The sequence below is a fragment of the Salvelinus sp. IW2-2015 genome, unplaced genomic scaffold (assembly GCF_002910315.2).
Source record: "Salvelinus sp. IW2-2015 unplaced genomic scaffold, ASM291031v2 Un_scaffold1303, whole genome shotgun sequence".
Classification (NCBI taxonomy): domain Eukaryota; kingdom Metazoa; phylum Chordata; class Actinopteri; order Salmoniformes; family Salmonidae; genus Salvelinus; species Salvelinus sp. IW2-2015.
In genome coordinates this window covers 79,933-99,360 of record NW_019942827.1, presented here as the reverse complement: position 1 = coordinate 99,360, position 19,428 = coordinate 79,933, and the positions used below count along the sequence as shown (strand labels likewise).

The 19,428-nt window shown below is 46.6% G+C and overlaps 1 protein-coding gene across 1 annotated transcript in view; it reads right to left on the bottom strand.

Annotated features, from left to right (window-relative positions):
• LOC112070358 (unconventional myosin-Vc-like) overlaps positions 1–19,428 on the bottom strand; it is an 89,576-nt gene that overhangs the window by 28,894 nt on the left and 41,254 nt on the right. The window contains 18 exon segments of the mRNA XM_070438936.1: positions 3,142–3,214; positions 3,373–3,436; positions 3,839–4,113; positions 5,126–5,208; positions 6,465–6,520; positions 6,523–6,556; positions 7,278–7,455; positions 8,782–8,845; positions 9,959–10,217; positions 10,984–11,130; positions 11,474–11,639; positions 15,380–15,591; positions 16,400–16,511; positions 16,745–16,784; positions 16,787–16,810; positions 16,813–16,829; positions 17,498–17,595; positions 17,825–17,956. Of these exon segments, the coding sequence (XP_070295037.1) occupies positions 3,142–3,214; positions 3,373–3,436; positions 3,839–4,113; positions 5,126–5,208; positions 6,465–6,520; positions 6,523–6,556; positions 7,278–7,455; positions 8,782–8,845; positions 9,959–10,217; positions 10,984–11,130; positions 11,474–11,639; positions 15,380–15,591; positions 16,400–16,511; positions 16,745–16,784; positions 16,787–16,810; positions 16,813–16,829; positions 17,498–17,595; positions 17,825–17,956 (2,034 nt within the window).

The following is a 19,428-nucleotide window of genomic DNA, read 5'->3' as shown; positions in this document are numbered from 1 at the left end:
GAACGGTGATGGGGTGATTTTGATGTTCAGACAGGTAGGTAGTCACAGTGGGTGGTCTGGGAGGGGGTCAGACAGGTAGGAGGAGGTTGTGGCTCAGGGCTAGGTACGGAGATGGGGGGGGGCTTGGTAGGTGGGAGTAAGTAAGGAATGAGTATAATCTCCCTTTGCGCGTGAGAAGCTCGCACAGTAGAGGTTTGGGGTGTGATTTGTGTAAGTCAATGTGTTATGTTTCTGGAGTTCTTTTGGGACGCACCTCGTGTTTATGGATTTCAGGTTATATTATCACATCTACCTGTGTTTGTGTCTGATATATCTGACTGTGTAGTAATGTTTTGTGTTTGGATGGTTCGCGGAACAACAGAGTCTACTCTGTTATGATTGGTCCAACATTACCTGTGTTTGTGTCTGACCCTGTTGTTATTGTAGTAATGCCTCTGATCTGACAAGTCTTTGGGACCATGAGTTGTTTGTTGTTGTTGACCACTTGTACGTGTTGTAGTTGTCTCGACATTTGCTACCTGTGTTTGTGGTGTCTGAGCCCCGTGTGTGGGACACTTGTGTCGTTCCCTAGACAGGCTGTGAAACCAGAACTTGTTTTCTAGTAGTGTTGTCTGAGTTGTGGGCCAACCCACTCAACAAATCCTGACCCTAGGTCATGTAAGACATGATGCGTACCCCTGTAGGATGTAGTGCCATTCGAGATTCCCATGGTTGCGTGTTTTTGTGTTTGGTTGTGGACAGGTGTATGAGTAGAATGTTTGTCTGAGTAGGGACAGGTTGTAATGATGTAGAATGTTGTCTGAGTTGAAGGTGATGATTGTAGTAATTGTGGTCTTGGAGTAGGCGCAAGCAAGCGGATAATAGAGGTAAAATGATGGATGGATAAGTTTGTGTATCCGTTGCTCCTCGATGTAGAGGACAGATAGTGGTAATTGACCTATGTAGTCAACGTATTGTTATAATGTCTGTGTTGTGCAGCACCAGATGATGTCCTATGGGTTATCGCATGTGTCTGGTAATGTTCCTGTTTGGTTAACTTGTGTGGTAACGGTGACAGAGAGCGATACTAGATGTTTTCATTAAGAACCTGGTTAGTTGATAGTTGTTGTCATGCCTTAAGATGGCGACAAGGTTTATTGATGTAGTAATGTTGTCTGAGTGGGACAGGTGATTGTCGAGCCTATGATACAATGTTTCAGGTTGAATCTAGTTCCCTGTAATGTTGTTACCGTAACTGAGTGGGACATTTGGTATGATGTAGTATGTTGTCTGTGTGGACAGGTATGTATGGAAATGTAGTACATTAGCCTATGTATCTGTGTTCCGATGGACAGGGTACCTGTCCGTATTGTTATCCATATGATGTAGTAGATGTCCGTTCTGAGTGGACAGGGATTGTATGAATCTCTTCTTCTTTTCCTCCTCCTACGCCGACCTTGTTTTTCGCTATGGTACCCTGTCTGTATGTTGCGCAGGTGAGAGGAATATCATACAACTGTCCCACTCGGATGACAACACTACTACATCATAAACAGACAAAATGCGTTCTTCCGTCCCACTCAGGTGACAAAACTGTCCATTTATGGTTTTAACCGTAAACTACATCATACAAGCCTGTCGCTACACCTCAAGCGAACAACAATGCGGTTTCAATGGACCTGTTTCATCGTTATCTTTGCACCCGTATACAAACCTGTCCCACCAGGATCAAACCCGTACATTAAGCAATAAACACTATTCTCGAGTTAACCCCTGTCCATGTATTTCCTCACTGTCCCACTCAGGTAAGTGACAAAGCCAAACATGTTTCATGGTACCTAGTCCTGTACTAATCGGATTTACTGTAACAACCGTGTTAAGCTCCACAGTAAAACATGTGTATCCAGGACTCAATCCTGTCCATGTCAATGTTACCCGTAGGTCAATGTTATACAAACTGTCCACAACAAGCAAATGTTTCACGTCCCATGTCTGTATGTTATTAATACCGTTACATATCCAAACCCTTTCCACTCTAGAATCGATATACATAGACACATGCTCACCTGATCCTGTATGTACTGTTAACAGTCAGTACGACCTGGTCGCCTACGCTCAGAAATCTTTCAGAGGTAACCCTGCTCTGTATTGTTCTCACCGTAATACAGGTCATAAAACTTTACAACCATGTCCCACAACTCGGTTATCAAGCGAACCTGTTCCCTGTATAGTTACATTCACCTGACATAACACGTCCCACTCAGACAACGTTAATACTACATCAAACTGATACCTGTCGCCACTCACGAACTAAGTTTCACAATTGGATTACTCAGTCACTACAGCTCATGTCGCCACACGTTAACCAACTATCAACTACGAGTTCAATCCAGCAACTGTCCCACTCAGACAACATTTACTAGCATCACATACCAACATCGTTTTACCGCATTACACCAACAATGTCCTGTTACTTACTATATTCGTATCAGATCGTGTCCACGTAGAATCAAATGAGACGTTATAAGCCAAAAACCCATGTATCTCATTTTGGATACCAACCTGTCTGTCTCACCACTTGTACATTACGCCATCCTACTACATCATTACAACGCTTGTCCCACTCAGGGACAACTAACTGTATACATTCATACAACCGGTCCCACTCACCAGACACAACTGTTCCATATACGAGCAAGTCATACAACTGTCCCACTCAGACAACATTACTACATCATACAACCTGTCTACACAATCTCAGACCAAGCTACATCTTAGTATTCATGTTCTTATTCCCAACCTGTCCGCACTCAGACAGTGGCATTGGAACTCCTAACTGCATCCGACCTTTTTACACCCCTGTGTCTCCTACTCCCACTACAGACGCGTTACTACATCATACAACCTGTCCCACTCAGAACATTACTACATCATACAACATGTCCCCACTCACACAACATTACTTACATCATACAACCAAATGTCCCACCTCAGACAACATTACACACAACATACAACCTGTCCCACTCAGACAACATTACTAATCATACAACCTGCTCCCACTCAGACACATTACTACATCATACAACCTTCCCACTCAGACAACATTACTACATTCATAACAACCTGTCCCACTCAGACAAACATTACTCTCCTGAGCACCTCCTCCAGCTCCTCCACCTTCCTCTCCACCTCCTCCTTCTCCCGCTCCACCTGCTCATGCTGCTCCAACAGCCTGAACACAGAGGTTAGGGGGTCAGTTGTGATCAGAATAGTAATGACGGCATGATTGTGGTCTTGTGTGGTTCTCCTGGAAGTATCTTTGGATAAAAGCATCTGCAGACAATGGAATATTGTTATATGATTTCAGGGCTTGAGGATATACTACCGTACCTGCGTTGGGAGGCTTCCTCTTCAACATTCATCTGAAGCTTTTTTGACATCTCCTCAATTTTTTCTAACAAAAAAAAAGAAGAAAAAAATACATTATAAATGATTGGAATGACTTCCTGAGTTGACTGGATAACAATGACCCCGAAGTGATGGTGTAGTATGATGGTGGAGGGCGATGGTGATGATGGAGGGTGATGGTGTAGTGTGATGGTGTAGGGTGTAGGGTGATGATGATGGTGGAGGGTGATGATGATGGTGGAGGGTGATGGTGTAATGTGATGGTGGAGGGTGGATGGTGATGGTGTAGTGTGATGGTGGATGGTGGAGGGTGGATGGTGATGGTGTAGTATGATGGTGGAGGGTGGATGGTGATGGTGTAGTGTGATGGTGGATGGTGGATGGTGATGGTGTTGTGTGACGGTGTTGGGTGACGGTGATGGTGTATTGTGATGGTGATGGTGTCTACCTGTCATCCCTCTGGCCTGCTCCTCCAGTTGGTCTTCCAGTTCCTGTTTATGTCGTTGTAGCTCTGACACAGTCTGCTTCAGCTCAGGTATGACCATGTTTTCCTGGTTCAGCCTGGTCACTTCCTGGCCGATGCTGTCGTTGACAGACATTTTCTCCTGGAACAGTTTCTGCAGCTGATTGTTTTCGTTCTGCAGGTGTTCCACCTTGAACGTCAGCCCCTCCATCTGGCTGTCGGAGACCTCTTTCTGTTCCTTCTGCTTTCTCTCCAGCACTCTGCCGGCAGACAGATGAACAGACAAACAAGTCACACACACACAAACAGTCAGTCACACACAAACAAATTCAGTCATTAACAAACAAAGTCAGTCACAAACAAACAGTCAGTCTGTCAGACAGACGAACAACCCCACCTTAATTCACTAGCCTTGGATGTCAAATGATCCCCGTGTGAAATAGAAGATGTCTATTTTATAGACCCTCAATAAGGTTTATTCCTCACAATCGGGGCAGAACGGCCATGTGAATCCTTACAGTAGCAGCACTAACATTATGTCACGCTGCTTTTAACCACCTCCAGCACAGTGAGCGCATATACGTTTTTAGTACATGTGATCTCTGTGGGAATTGAACCCACAACCTTGGGATTTAAAGCATCATGACAGTGACCATACAGTAGGGGGTTTGTGGAGACAACACAAACAGATCTGGGACCAGTAGGGGGTTTGTGGAGACAACACAAACAGATCTGGGACCAGTAGGGGGTTGTGGAGACAACACAAACAGATCTGGGACCAGTAGGGGGTTTGTGGAGACAGCACAAACAGATCTGGGACCAGTAAGGGGTTTGTGGGGACAACACAAACAGATCTGGGACCAGTAGGGGTTGTGGAGACCAACACAAACACAGATCTGGGACAGTAGGGGGTTGTGGAGACCAAACACAAACAGATCTGGGACGCAGTAGGGGGTTGTGGAGACAACACAAACAATCTGGGACCAGTAGGGGGTTGTGGAGACAACACAAACAGATCTGGACCAGTAGGGGGTTTGTGGAGACAACAAACAGATCTGGGGACCAGTAGGGGGTTTGTGGAGACAACACAAACAGATCATGGACCAGTAGGGGGTTGTGGAGACAACACAAACGATCTGGGACCAGTAGGGTTGTGGAGACAACACAAACAGATCTGGGCCCCAGTAAAAGGGGGTTTTGTGGAGACAACAGATTCTGGGACCAGGTTAATGTAGAGATCCAGAGTGGATGGGAAAAACAAATGTGTCAGACCTGGTAGCTTTCTGCAGCCCATCAAAAGCCGTCAACAGATCTCCGGCTTTCATATATCTGGTCAGGCCCATCGGAGGCTCAACCTTTTAACAAAAACATGTGTAAACTGGATTGAACCTATCATTGTCCCAATATGTATAGAGAATAATATAGTTACATATGTATAGAAATTACACTACTGAAATGACCTCCTCTTCATCACGCCACCAAGAAGTTTGTCTTGTAATCACACTCATCTTAGCTGTAGGAAAAGAGTCCAAACAGTCATGGCCGCGCAACAAAAGCGATCATGGCCCGACAACAAACGACATGGCCCGACAACAAATACGATCATGGCCGACAACAAAAGATCAAGGCCGACAAACAAAACGATCATGGCCGGATAACAAAAATCTTGGAAGCACTTAAGCCTTTTTTTCAAACTTCCAATGCCGACTGAAACCACCTGTACTGGACCGGACGCTGAACACCCCTGTACGGACGGGACTGAACACCCTGGACTGGATTGAACCCCCCCCTGTTACCTGAAACCTGGACCTGGAACGCTAAACCCCCTGTACTAAACCACCTGGACTGGACGCTGAACCCCGCCTGTACCTGAACACACACTGTACGCGGACCTGACCCTAACGGACCTGACCACACTGTTACGCCGGATGACCAACTGTACGCGGACTGACCCACACTGTACTGAACCGCCCTGTACCTGAACATACTGGACCTGAACCACACTGTACTGGACCTGACCCATACTGGACCTGAACCATACTGGACCTGACCCACTATACTGAACCTGACCCAACTGACACCTGAACCGCCCTGGACCTGACCACACTGGACCTGAACCAACACTGTACTGGACCTGACCATAACTGACTGACCACTATACTGGACCTGAACCCACTATACTGGACCTGAACCCATACTGGACCGCCTGGACCTGAACCACACACTGGACCTGACACCCATGACTGGACTGACCCCACTATACTGGACCTGACCCCACTATACTGGACCTGAACCACTATACTGGACATGAACCCACTATACTGGACGAATGGACCTGAACCATACTGGACCGGACTAGGACCTGAACGACACTGGACTCGGACGTGGACTAAACCACACCGGACCAAACCACACCGGACCTAGAACCAAACGGACCTAACCACGACCGGGACCTAAACCACACGACGGAACGCTAAACACACTGTCCTGGCTCGGATATTTTCTTTTCACATTGTCCTTTCCACTGCATCAGGAACTATGGTGGATGGTAGCCAGGCCAGTTGTAGGGCACAGTAGTGTTAATTAACCGGCAGAGTAGATCTATCTGTACTATCGCTTCTTCTGACTGCCCCTTCATTCTCCGGTCCAGATCATCTCTCTGGTTTGGAGGTTATGAAGATCCTTCCGTAACTCAGGTATGACCTTGGAAGAGGAAAATCAATCAATGAACTAACCAACCAATCAATCAATACATTCATCCATCAGTCAAGTAATCCTTCACCCCCTTTGAACCTCACCTCGCGTGCTTGGTGAGCTGTATGACAATGACCTGCACCTTGACGTGCTTGGTGAGCTGTATGACCAATGACCTCACCTTGACGTGCTTGGTGAGCTGTATGACCAATGACCTCACCTTGAACGTGCTTGGTGAGCTGTATGACCAATGACCTTTGACTCACCTTGACGTGCTTGGTGAGCTGTAGACCAATGACTTTGAACCTCACCTGGCGTGCTTGGTGAGGCTGTACGACCAATGACCTCACCCTCGACGTGCTTTGGTGAGGCTGTAACGACCAATGACCTTTGAACCTCACCTTGACATGCTTGGTGAGCTGTACGACCAATGACTTTGAACCTCACTTGACATGCTTGGTGAGCTGTAACGACCAATGACCTTTGAACCTCACTTGACGTGCTTGGTGAGCTTGTACGACCAATGACCTTTGAACCTCACCTTGACGTGCTTGGTGAGCTGTACGACCAATAACCTTTGAACCTCACCTCGACGTGCTTGGTGAGCTGTACGACCAATGACTTTGACACCTCACCTTGACGTGCTTGGTGAGCTGTACGACCAATAACCTTTGAACTCTCACCTCGACGTGCCTTGGTGAGCTGTACGACAATGACCTTTGAACCTCACCTTGACGTGCTTGGTGAGCTGTATGACCTGGTCCTGTAGAATCAGTGTTGACCTGCGCCCCCTCCTCCGTCTGTCTCTGCAGGCGGACCTCTCCTCCTTCAATTCCTGTTCTCCTCCCTCAGACCTCCACTCCTGCTCATGGTCCTCCTTCTGCAGCTCAAGGTTGTTCTCTGCAATCCTGAAAATAAACTAGATCATCTCGTGTCCTTTTCACAATACTGGACCTGACCTGACAACATGGACTGACCTGAACCATACTGGCCTGAACCATTACTAGACTGGACCATACTGGACCTGAACGCATTACTGGAACCTGAACCATATGGACCTGACCATTACTAAAACTGGACTGAACCATTACTAGACTGGACCTGAACCTGAACCATACTGGACCTGAACATTACTAGACCTGACCATACTGGACCTGAACCATACCTGGACCTGACCATTACTAGACTGGACCTGACCCATACTGGACTGAACCATACTGGACCTGATCATAACGGATGACTTGCCATACTAGACTGGACTGACCCATACTGGACCTGACCCATACTGGACCTGAACCATACTGGACCTGAACCATACTGGACCTGAACCATACTGAACCTGAAATATACTGAACCTGACCACTAACTGAACTCCATACTGGCCTGACCATTATAGACTGGACCTGACCCATACTGGACTACATTACTAGACTGGACCTGACCATTACTAGACTGGACCTGACACATACTAGAACCATAACTGACCCACTGGACCTGACCACCCATACTGGACCTGACCCATAACTAGACTGGACCTGAACCATACTGGACCTGAACCATACTGGGACCTGAACGCATTACTAGACTGGACCTGAACCATTACTGGGACCTGAACCATACTGACGCTGACCCATACTCGGACTTACCTGACCATATGGCAGCTGGAACCTGCCCATAACTAGACCATTTACTACGACCTTGCTGACTCGAAGGACTCATCTACTGAGACTGGGACTTCTCGGTACCATTATACTAAGACGTGGAGGTCGTGAAACGATCTCTCAAGGATCTTGGACCATGAAGTACCATATTACTGGAGCGGTCAGCCGTTCGGCAAGAATATGGAAGTACTCATTACTGGGGGAGACGTGACAGTAACGAGTTTCAAGCTTAGTATAACTTGGAGTTGATAAGCGTCACTTAGAGTCATCATGTAATAGGATTCAGGTCACGTTGAGATAGCCTGAACCTCGAGTTCACGCTGCACTGTAGCCTGAAACGTAGTACTGGTTGACTAGTGGCTTGCTCCCGTCTCTGATATATCCGCCTGTTCCACACGTTCTATCCTGTCCAGAATGTTCTGCTACTAATGGTGGATTGAGTAACCAGGCCAGCCAGTAACAGCTTAGCTTGGTCTGGCTCGGCTCAGAGGTTGAAAAAAAAAAAGGAAAAAAAAAAAGAAAAAAAAAAAGAAAAAAAAAAGAAAAAAGTATAGGTAAGGAGTAACTCTTTACTTCCTCAATCTTTCTTCTCGTTCCAAATCTTCTTTCAAAGTTGTCTTGATTTGATCGAAGCCGTCTGGAAATCAAAGAAGTGAAACACAGTATAAATGACTATAACTGGATAATATTCTGGACCCATACTAGTAGTTTTGGGTGATGTCAACCTCTGTCCAATCGTGATTAAGTACCCATAAAACATGGTGATATAAGATGGCATCGGCCCTTTTTGGCAAGAATTTAAAATTTACAAAAAAGACAGCTAGCTCGAGCTCACATGCTCCGGAAGGGACGAGAGGATTCATGACTAAATATATTTTGGAGCTAACTCATTTTTTAGTCGCCTCTGTTGGAGCTGTGGCACGAAAGAGAGGTGTGTCCCGACACGCAAGTGACAGTCCAGAAGCCTCCCTGGCTGTGTGTCGTGTGATYGGTTGTAAAATCATCAAGGGCCCYGCTYCAGAGCACATAACTCTGCTGTCCCCACAACTGGCTGATTATTCATTTATTCAAATAAGTAGGTCTAGACTTCTATATTTGAAGGTAGGTTGTAGCCTACCTTGTTAAATAAAGGTAAAAATATATAATAAAATACACTAAGSTTTMCTCAACTGTAAGCTTTGTTKAAAAAAACTGCTTGTTCAATTGTTCTCTTGCTATTGGTTGTTCTACRTGTCATTATTACCGTCAGCCTATTATGTACTAGCTTATTCAAAATAATTTCAAACTGTCTGATAAATGTGTTGTTTGATCATGAAGTCATATATCCAATTGGAGGGGGGGGAAAAATACAAAATGAGGCTTTTAAAATAGAGTGTACGCTATATGACCAAGATCATCTGACATTGAGAGAGAAAAAAAACTTTTCTGACTGGACATTTAGAGCGCATTCTTGCATTCTGTAAATTGTTTATAACATATTTATTGAAGCTCTTTACTARGTGGTGCCAGTCAAGTTGAAATAGGCTATATCACATCACGATGTCGTCACCATCGACGAGGGCTGTTAATTATCTTCGATATCCGACACTATCGAAATATCGCCCGATCCTAATCCATAGCAACGGTTTTATCCAGCTCGGTGGACCAGGATCATATACGCRACTTCAATCCTGAACTAGACTACAGACCACCTTTTTTTAATGGAGGTTTAAAAAGAGAACAATCTGAGCCATCATTTCCTTCCTCTTACCTTTCATCTCTGTTGCTGTATCTGCAAGCTTCTTTTCCAAGTCCTGCTTTTCCACGATGAACKTGTCTTTTTCCTGTTGAAGCTGGGCGATCSTCTTGGCGGCYTCCTCCTTGCTCTTCTTCTCTCGCTCCTCTAGCGAAGCCTTCTCAGTGGCCGATTTCCCCAGCTGGGCCTCCAGACCGTGCAGCTTGTCGAGACCTTGGGCGTGAGCACCGGCCAGACTTGTCAGCCTCTCGAGCAARCCACGGTTCTCTTTGCCCTGGAAGGACAGACATCAACAAAGAAATGCTATACCGTGGTGTTTCTTGACCACATGAGTTGAGTGACTAAACKCGATGGTCTAGTCAGAGATCATGAGCTGAGACTAAGACCCAGACCAGGAAATTCATCCCAGGCCCGTTGTACCGAGACCAGAACAAGATCCTGGTCTCAACCSGCATCAGTGTGTTAGCTTAGCATATAGCGCTGCCTCCCTGAAGATGCCTCTGACCGGGCTTGAACCAGGGTCCTCTACCTCGCCAACACACGTGACCTCCCGCTTGACAACGTATGAGCCGATTGAGCTATACAAAAAAAATACCAGTTGGCTGGCTCCATCTGCTACATTTCAAGTTAGCTGTGGAGTGAGTTTACAGTACGTTCTCTGTTACACCATCACAAGATAAAGACTCCACCCCACTAACCCCACCCCTTCCAACAAGACTCCACCTCCTCGTCCAACAAGACTCCACCTCACTAACCCCACCTCGGGTCCAACAAGATCCACTTGACCACTAAACCCCACCTCGTCCAACAAGACTCCACCCCACTAACCCCCACCTCAACAAGACTCACTCACTACACCCCTTCAACAAGACTCCACCCACTAACCCCACTCTCCAACAAGACTCCACCTCACTAACCCCACCATTCAACGACTCACCTCACTAACCCCACCCCTCTCACAACGATCACCTCACTAACCCCACCTCTTCCAGGTCAGTGTTGTACTGGTTTTTTTTTTTTGGGGGGGGGGACATTCTAACCTGATCCTCCAGTTTCTTCCGGAGCTGCTGGCACCTGTAGGAGAGCTGCACGTTGTGTACCAGGCGACGCAGGGTCTGGAAGCGTCTCCTGGCCAGCCATGCCCGGGCATACTTCTGTAAGATTAGTGCTTTCTGCACCTCCACCATCTGAGAGTTTAGACAGAGACGCATTAATAAAAACAGACATGCACACAGACTACTGACATCTAGTTCAATTCCCCATGCGGTCTCAGTTGGTAGATCATTTTTATTTAACCTTTATTTAACTAGGCAGGTCAGTTAAGAACAGATTCTTATTTTCAATGACGGCCTAACTGCCTTGTTCAGGGGGCAGAACGACAGATTTGTACCTGGTTAGCTCGGGGATTCAAACTTGCAACCTTTCGATTACTAGTCCAATGCTCTAACCACTAGGCTACGCTGCCGCCCCCATTATGTGCTGATCGCTACAGCTAAATGAAATCTATTCAGATAAGACACGGCACAATACCTTTTTATAGCGTTTCCTGGCGATCCAGCCTCTAGTGAAGGCTTGGATGATGATAGTGGAGGACCGGACAATTCTATAGATCTGTCTGGTTACATAACCTCTCCAATACCGCTGAATGACCACAACAGCCCAGCCCTGCTTCAACGCTGCAGCCGTCACCGATTTACTAGAGAGAGACGGGGAGAGACGATCACGATCCTTCTAATYATGATCTCAAAATTCCCACAATGCCAAGGAGGAAGGGTGAAAAGAAGATGAGGCTAACAGCATGTGATAACTACCATCTTTTGTGGATTGGGGTMATCAGTCCTTGGTTCCAAATATTGGGGAAGATGACTGAGCTGAGGATGACGTTAAAAGAGTTTGGATTCTGAGTCTGTATATTTTATCATTTCATTGAGGATACCATCAACGTCACAGGTATTTTTGGGTTGGAGGGTTTATATTTTGTCCTGTAGTTCATTCAATGTAAATTGGAGAATCCAGTGGGTTCTGGTAGTCTTTAATAGTTGATTCTAAGATTTGTAATTGATCATATATATGTTTTTGCTGTTTGTTCTTTGTTATAGAGCCAAAAATATTGGAGAAGTGGTTTACCCATACATCTCCATTTTGGATAGATAACTCTTCGTGTTGTTGTTTGTTTAGTGTTTTCCAATTTTCCCTGAAGTGGTTAGATTCTATGGATTCTTCAATTACATTGAGCTGATTTCTGACGTGCTGTTCCTTCTTTTTCCGTAGTGTATTTCTGTGTTGTTTTAGTGATTCACCATAGTGAAGGCCGAGGCTCAGGTTTTCTGGTTCTGTGTTTTTGGTTGGACAGGTTTCTCAATTTCTTTCTTAGGTTTTTACATTCTTCATCAAACCATTTGTCATTGTTGTTAATTTTCTTAGGTTGTCTGCTTTAAATATTTTGATTTGACAMMGAAGCTGAAAGGTCAAATARACGGTTTAGTCTTTRTACTGCCAAGTTTACACCTTCACTATTACAGTGAAATGTTTTGTCCAGGAAGTTGTCTAAAAGGGATTGAATTTGTTATTGCCTAATTGTTTTTCGGTAGGTTTCCACACTACWTTRCTTCCATCTATACAGTAGCATTTCTTAATATTGTGCAGTTCCTTTGGCTTTGATGCCTCAAGATTGAGTATTGCTCTGTTCAGGTAGACTAATTTAGCTGTGATCTGATAGGGGTGTTAGTGGGCTGACTGAATGCTCTGAGAGACTCGGAGTTGAGGTCATTGATAAAGTAATCTACAGTACTACTGCCAAGGGATGAGCTATAGGTGTACCTACCGTAGCAGTCTCCTCGAATCCTACCATTGACTATGTACGGACCCAGTGTGCGCGACAGAGCTGCAGGAGTTGTGATCTATTTTTGTTGGTTGTTTTGTCATAGTTGTGTCTAGGGGGGCATATGGGGGAGGGAATACTGTCACCTCCAGGTAGGGATTTGTCCCCCTGTGTGCTGAGGGTGTCAGGTTCTTGTACAGTTCTGGCAATTAGGTCACCACAGACCAGTACATGTCCCTGGGCCTGGAAATAATTGATCTCCCCCTCAGGGATGGAGAATCTGTCATCGTTAAAGTATGGAGATTCTATTGGGGGTATATAGGTAGCACACATGAGGAAATGTTTCTTTCTTGAGATACTTTCTAGCCAGATGTAAAATGTTCCTGTTTTGAGTAATTTAATGGAGTGGGTTAGGTCAAGCTCTATACCAAATTAGCATACACCCCAAGTCTCTTCCCCATTTCACACCTGGTAGTGTGGTGGATGGTACTATCAGCTCTCTGTAACCTAGAGGCCAGCCAGTGGGTCTGTCTCCTCTATACCACCCACCTGGTAGTGTGGTGGATGGGACTACCAGCTCTCTGTAACCTAGAGGACAACAGTTGGGTCGTCTCCTCTATACCACCCACCTGGTAGTGTGGTGGATGGGACTACCAGCTCTCTGTAACCTAGAGGACAACAGTGGGTCCGTCTCCTCTATACCACCCACCTGGTAGTTTGGTGGTGGGACTACCAGCTCTCTGTAACCTAGAGGCCAGCCAGTGGGTCTGTCMCCTTTATACCATGTTTCTTGTAGGATGACTATTTCCAATTTATTTGATGAAGTCTGGGTTCTTGCTCTTTAGACCAAAGACAGATGACCTCAGACCTTGTATATTCCAGGATAAGATAGTAAAAAGCTTTGTGTTCCATAGTGTTTAGTGTTGTTTTAGTGTTGTTTTCGTGTGGTTTAGGACCGTACCAGTACAGTAGGTGTGAGCAGAGCATGTTGAGCATCTGATACATACTTTGTATTCAGAAAGTATTCAGACCCCTTCCCTTTTTCAAAAATGTTGTTACAGCATTATTCTAAAGTGGATTAACATTTGTCCTTCATCAATCTACACAAAATACCCCACAAAGTGAAAACATTTTTGTACATTTACTAAAAAACAGAAAAACKCTTATTTACAAAAGTATTCAGACCCTTCGCTATGTGACTCGAAATTGAGATCAGGTGCATCCTGTTTCCATGGATCATACTTGAGATGTTTCTACAACTTGGAGTCCACCTGTGGTAAATTAAATTGATTGGACATGATTTGTCTATATAAAAAGGTCCCACAATTGACAGTGCATGTCAGAGCAAAAACTAAAGCCATGAGGACGAAGGAATTGTCCGTAGAGCTCCGAGACACGATTGTGTTGAGGTACAGATCTGGGTAAGGGTACCAAAAAAACTCCTGCAGCATTGAAGGTCCCCTAGAACACAGGGGCCTTCATCATTCTTAAATGGAAGAAGTTTGGAACCACCAAGACTCTTCCTAGAACTGGCCGCCCGGCCAAACTGAGCAGTCGGGGGAGAAGGGCCTTGGTCAGGGAGGTGACCAAAAACCTGATGGTCACTCTGACAGAGCTCCAGAGTTCCTCTTTGGAGATGGGAGAACCTTCCAGAAGGACAACCATCTCTGCAGCACTCCACCAATCAGGCCTTTATGGTAGAGTAGCCAGACAGAAGCCACTCCTCAGTAAAAGGCACATGACAGCCCGCTTGGAGTTTGCCAACAGGCACCTAAAGACTCTCAGATAATGAGAAACAAGATTATCTGGTCTGATGAAACCAAGATTGAAATCTTTGGCCTGAATGCCAAGCGCCACGTCTGGAGGAAACCTGGCACCATCCCTACGGTGAAGCATGATGGTGGCAGTATCATGCTGTGGGGGTGTTTTTCAGTGGCAGGGACTGGGAGACTAGTCAGGATTGAGGGAAAGATGAACAGAGCAAAGTACAGAGAAATCCTTGATGAAAATCTTCTCCAGAGTGCTCAGGACCTCAGACCGGGGAGAAGGTTCACCTTCCAACAGGACAACGACCCTAAGCACACAYCCAAGACAACGCAGGAGTGGCTTCAGTCTTGGAATGTCCTTGAGTGGCCCAGCCAGAGCCTGGACTTCAACCAGATCGAACATCTCTGGAGAGAACTGAAAATAGCTGTGCAGCGACGCTCCCTATCCAACCTGACAGATCTTGAGAGGATCTGCAGAGAATAAAATGGGAGAAACTCCCCAAATACAGGTGTGCCAAGTTTGTAGCGTCATACCCAAGAATACTAGAGGCTGTAATAGCTGCCAAAGGTTCTTCAACAAAGTACTGAGTAAAGAGTCTGACTATTTATGTAACTGATATTTCACATTTTTATTTTTAAGAAATTAGCAAAAGTATAAAAATGTGTTTTTGCTTTGTCATTATTGGGTGTCGTGTGTAGATTGATGAGGGGGAAAAAAACTATTTCACCCATTTTATAATAAGGCTGTAACGTAACAAAATGTGGAAAAAGGTTGAGCTGTCTGTCTGTCTGTCTGCCTGTCTGCCTGCCTGTCTGCCTGCCTGCCTGTCGTGGATTCACGACACTCACCGTATCCGTCTCTGTCCGCGGACGTACTGTTGCAAGATGATGGCCGCCTCCCTCATACGGAGGAACGTCCTCCTGTGGCGCCACCCCCTCACATGCTTCTGGATGGTCACACACGCCCCTCGGAGACGGTCCAATCGCAGCTTCTCCAAGTACGCCACCTGACCCGCTCGGAAGAAGATCTTGGTCCGGCCAAACTTGTACTGGTTGGAGTCCTGGAGGGGAAAGTGGGTGACATCAGACACGTTGGCAAAAGGACCAACATAAAGAACAGATCGACCTGGATACAAACGCCTCAACAGATTCACCAAGGAGACAGTTCAACGTTGTGTTTTAAGCACAACTCTGCCTTTTAACCTAAAATCATTCATTGATGTCAACGGGAGACTTTCAACTAATATCTAAAGTTAAGAGCACAGATCAGAAGAGTGCTATAAAAGTAACCAAGGAGACAGGGGAGGAGATCAGAAGAGTGCTATAAAAGTAACCAAGGAGACAGGGGAGGAGATCAGAAGAGTGCTATAAAAGTAACCAAGGAGACAGGGAGGAGATCAGAAGAGTGCTATAGAAGTAACCAAGGAGACAGGGGAGGAGACAGAAGGGTGCTATAGAAGTAACCAAGGAGACAGGGAGGAGATCAGAAGAGTGCTATAGAAGTAACCAAGGAGACAGGGGAGGAGATCAGAAGAGTGCTATAAAAGTAACCAAGGAGACAGGGAAGGAGATCAGAAGAGTGCTATAGAAGTAACCAAGGAGACAGGGGAGGAGACCAGAAGGGTGCTATAAAAGTAACCAAGGAGGCAGGGGAGGAGATCAGAAGAGTGTCTATAGAAGTAACCAAGGAGACCAGGGGAGGAGATCAGAAGAGTGCTATAAAAGTAACCAAGGAGACAGGGAAGGAGATCAGAAGGAGTGCTATAGAAGTAACCAAGAGACAGGGGAGGAGATCAGAAGAGTGCTATAGAAGTAAGCAAGGGGACGGGGAAGGCTGACTCATATTTCCTGCATACGTTCAGCCCTCACCTGAATCAGCCTCTGCAGTACCGTCCTACAAGTCTGCTTCTTGTCGGTGAGAACCACCTCCTGTTGGCTCATCAGTATACTGTACCGACTGTAGAACTCTATGTACGTCCACCTGACAAAATCAGAACACAGTTCAGTTAATACAAAGGTTAAACTTGTAAAGGACTGTTTCCCGGCACAGATAAAAGTCCTGGACTAAAAGCACTTTCAACAAAAGATTCTCTCAAAAAAAGAGCATTGTTTTTAGTCCAGGCTGATTAATCTGTACTCGGGGAAACTGGCCCGTATCAGTTCACTGCTGTGTTACTGTTGGAATGTATGGAGCGGTGATCTGGTTAGGATCACCTGGAGGGGTAGCTCTGAGCGCTGATGTGAATGGTTTCCGGACTCCACACGCCCTCAACTGCTGGCCACCCGCTTAGAGTCATACCTGACGGGACATAAGACACACTCCGGGTTATCATGATGACGTATTGAGAAACACCCCCAAGGCACACTCTGGGTTATCAAGATGACGTATTGAGAAACACCCCAAGGCACACTCCGGGTTATCATGCATGACGTATTGAGAAACACCCCAAGACACCACTCAGGGTCATCAAGATGTTGTTATTGAAACCCCAAGCCAACTCTGGGTTATCAAGATGACGTATTGAGAAACCCCCCAAGACACACTCTGGGTTACTCAAGAGGGCGTATTGCAGAAACACCCGGAGTGTGTCTTGGGGGAGTATCAAGAAGAACGTTTGAGAAACACCCCAAGGCACACTCAGGGTTATCATGATGACGTATTGAGAAACACCCACAAGGCAACACTCGGTCACAAGATGTTGTATTGAGAAACACCCAGAACACACAAAGACTTCAGAGTGAACCCTTTGAAGACACAGGAATACTGGAGTCTTGCCACAGATTTCAAGCCCCATTTTACACATATCAACAGGAAATCCAGCCCAGAGCTGGAAGAGACTGGTCTCTCATTGGACAGGGCACGGTGACAACACACACTACAGTAGCAGAAGATTGTTTGCGACCTTATGACCTCACCCCCGGGCGGACGTAGCGTATTAAGGTGGTACCGTGCGTGGGCCTACTTACTCGAACGGCATCTTTTCCTCGTTGGGCTTGACGCAGCGTACGTAGTGAGGTGTGGTSGCGTTCAGAGTCTCCATCAGCAGGTACAGAGAACTGCGGAACTGRAGGGAAAAACAGTGTCGCATACATAGAGAGGATACAGACAGACTTGTCACACACGGGCCAAGCTCTAGTACACATACCATCGCAAAAAGTGGTTGGCTGAATGACTTTCAGTTGACCATTTCAAAATAGTCTGTACAATATGTTGTTTTAAATGATAAGTATAGTAATTCTATTTGTGTTTATTGCTTTTTTTTCTAAGCGATGTAAACATGATTGGTCACCTACCTTCTCACCCACGGTGGTCCGGAGATTCTTATTGGTCGGTTTCACCCCCGGCCGGGCAGGTCTCACTTTAATGCCCCTACTGCCCACTCCGCCTGACTCCTCCTCCAGGAAGAAGTTGGCCAGGAGAGGAAACTGATAGTGTCAGGGAATAGAATTAGTCATACATAACAGTCCAGTAGAGGTCAAACAAGATATGTTTAAAACATGTAATAAGACTAGTATGTAGAGTGTGCAACTTTATTTTAAGTAMACATGAAATAGACATGAAATAGACATGTAATACACATGAAATGGGCACATCTTGGTTCCTGGAGCTAAGACCTTGTACGACTGTGAAGGATATCACAGGATTTCAACCAAGGGCTGAAGAGTAAATCAGAACTAATGAAACTGGATTTTATTGAGTTGATCAACACCCTAAAAGGTTATGAAAAGTCTCCAATTATATCTGGTGCCGTGCTGAGTCGCAGCTGTGAAAAGGTTCAGCAGGCTCCTAACACTTCATATCTGGCTTAAATACTACTGCCACTGCGTTGGCATAACTTTAAATACTACTCCACCCAGACCATCTAGGAGCCTGGACCCGGACTCCACCCAGACCATCTAGGAGCCTGGACCCGGACTCCACCCAGACCATCTAGGAGCCTGGACCCAGACTCCACCCGGACCATCTAGGAGCCTGGACCCTAGCACTCCCCACTCGGACGTCATCTAGGAGCCTGGACCCGGACTCCACCGAGAACGTCTAGGGAGCCTGGACCCGACTCCACCAGACCTGCTAGGAGCCTGGACCCAGACTCCACCCGACCTGGGCTAAGAGGAGCTGGGGGGGGAAAACACCCCGCCCTTTCGGCGACCCCTCCCCCCCTTTTTTGCTTCAACCCTCGGACCATTCTGGAGCTTGGACTTCCGGAACTCCCCCGCGTATCTGTCACCATTCTGGGAGCCTGGACCACGGACTCCACCCAGACCATCTAGGACCTTGGGGACCAGTATCATCTAGGAGCTGCTGACCCAGATCACCTCATCTAGAGCCTGGACGACTACCGACCGATCTAGAGCTGGGACTCGGACCCAGACCATCTGCTGCCGGACCATTAGAGCCTGACCCGATCACAGACCATCTAGGAGCCTGGCCCGACTCCACCCAGACCATCTAGGACCCTGGACCCGGAACCAACCAGACCATCTAGGAGCTGGACCCAGCTAAACCGGGACCATCTGGAGCCCTAGGACCTTCGACTCCACCCAGACCATCTAGTGAGCCTGGATCCGGACTCCACCAGACCATCTGCCTGCCCGGTGCATCTAGGTAGCTCTGGAACCCGGCCAACATCCACCCAAGGAATCTAGCTGCACACCGGAATCCACCCCATCAACACTCTAGAGAGCGCTGGACCTCACGGACCTCTTCAGCCTTGGCAGACCGGGGACTAGAGCCTGGACTCCAGACTCCACTGGGGCAGAGACCATGCTCTATGGAGTCCTGGACCCAAGACTCCAGCCCATGACATTTTCTAGGAGCCTGCGAACCCGGACTCAAGCAGACATCTAGGAGCTGGACCGGATCCCCCAGACATCTAGGAGTGGACCAGACTCCACCC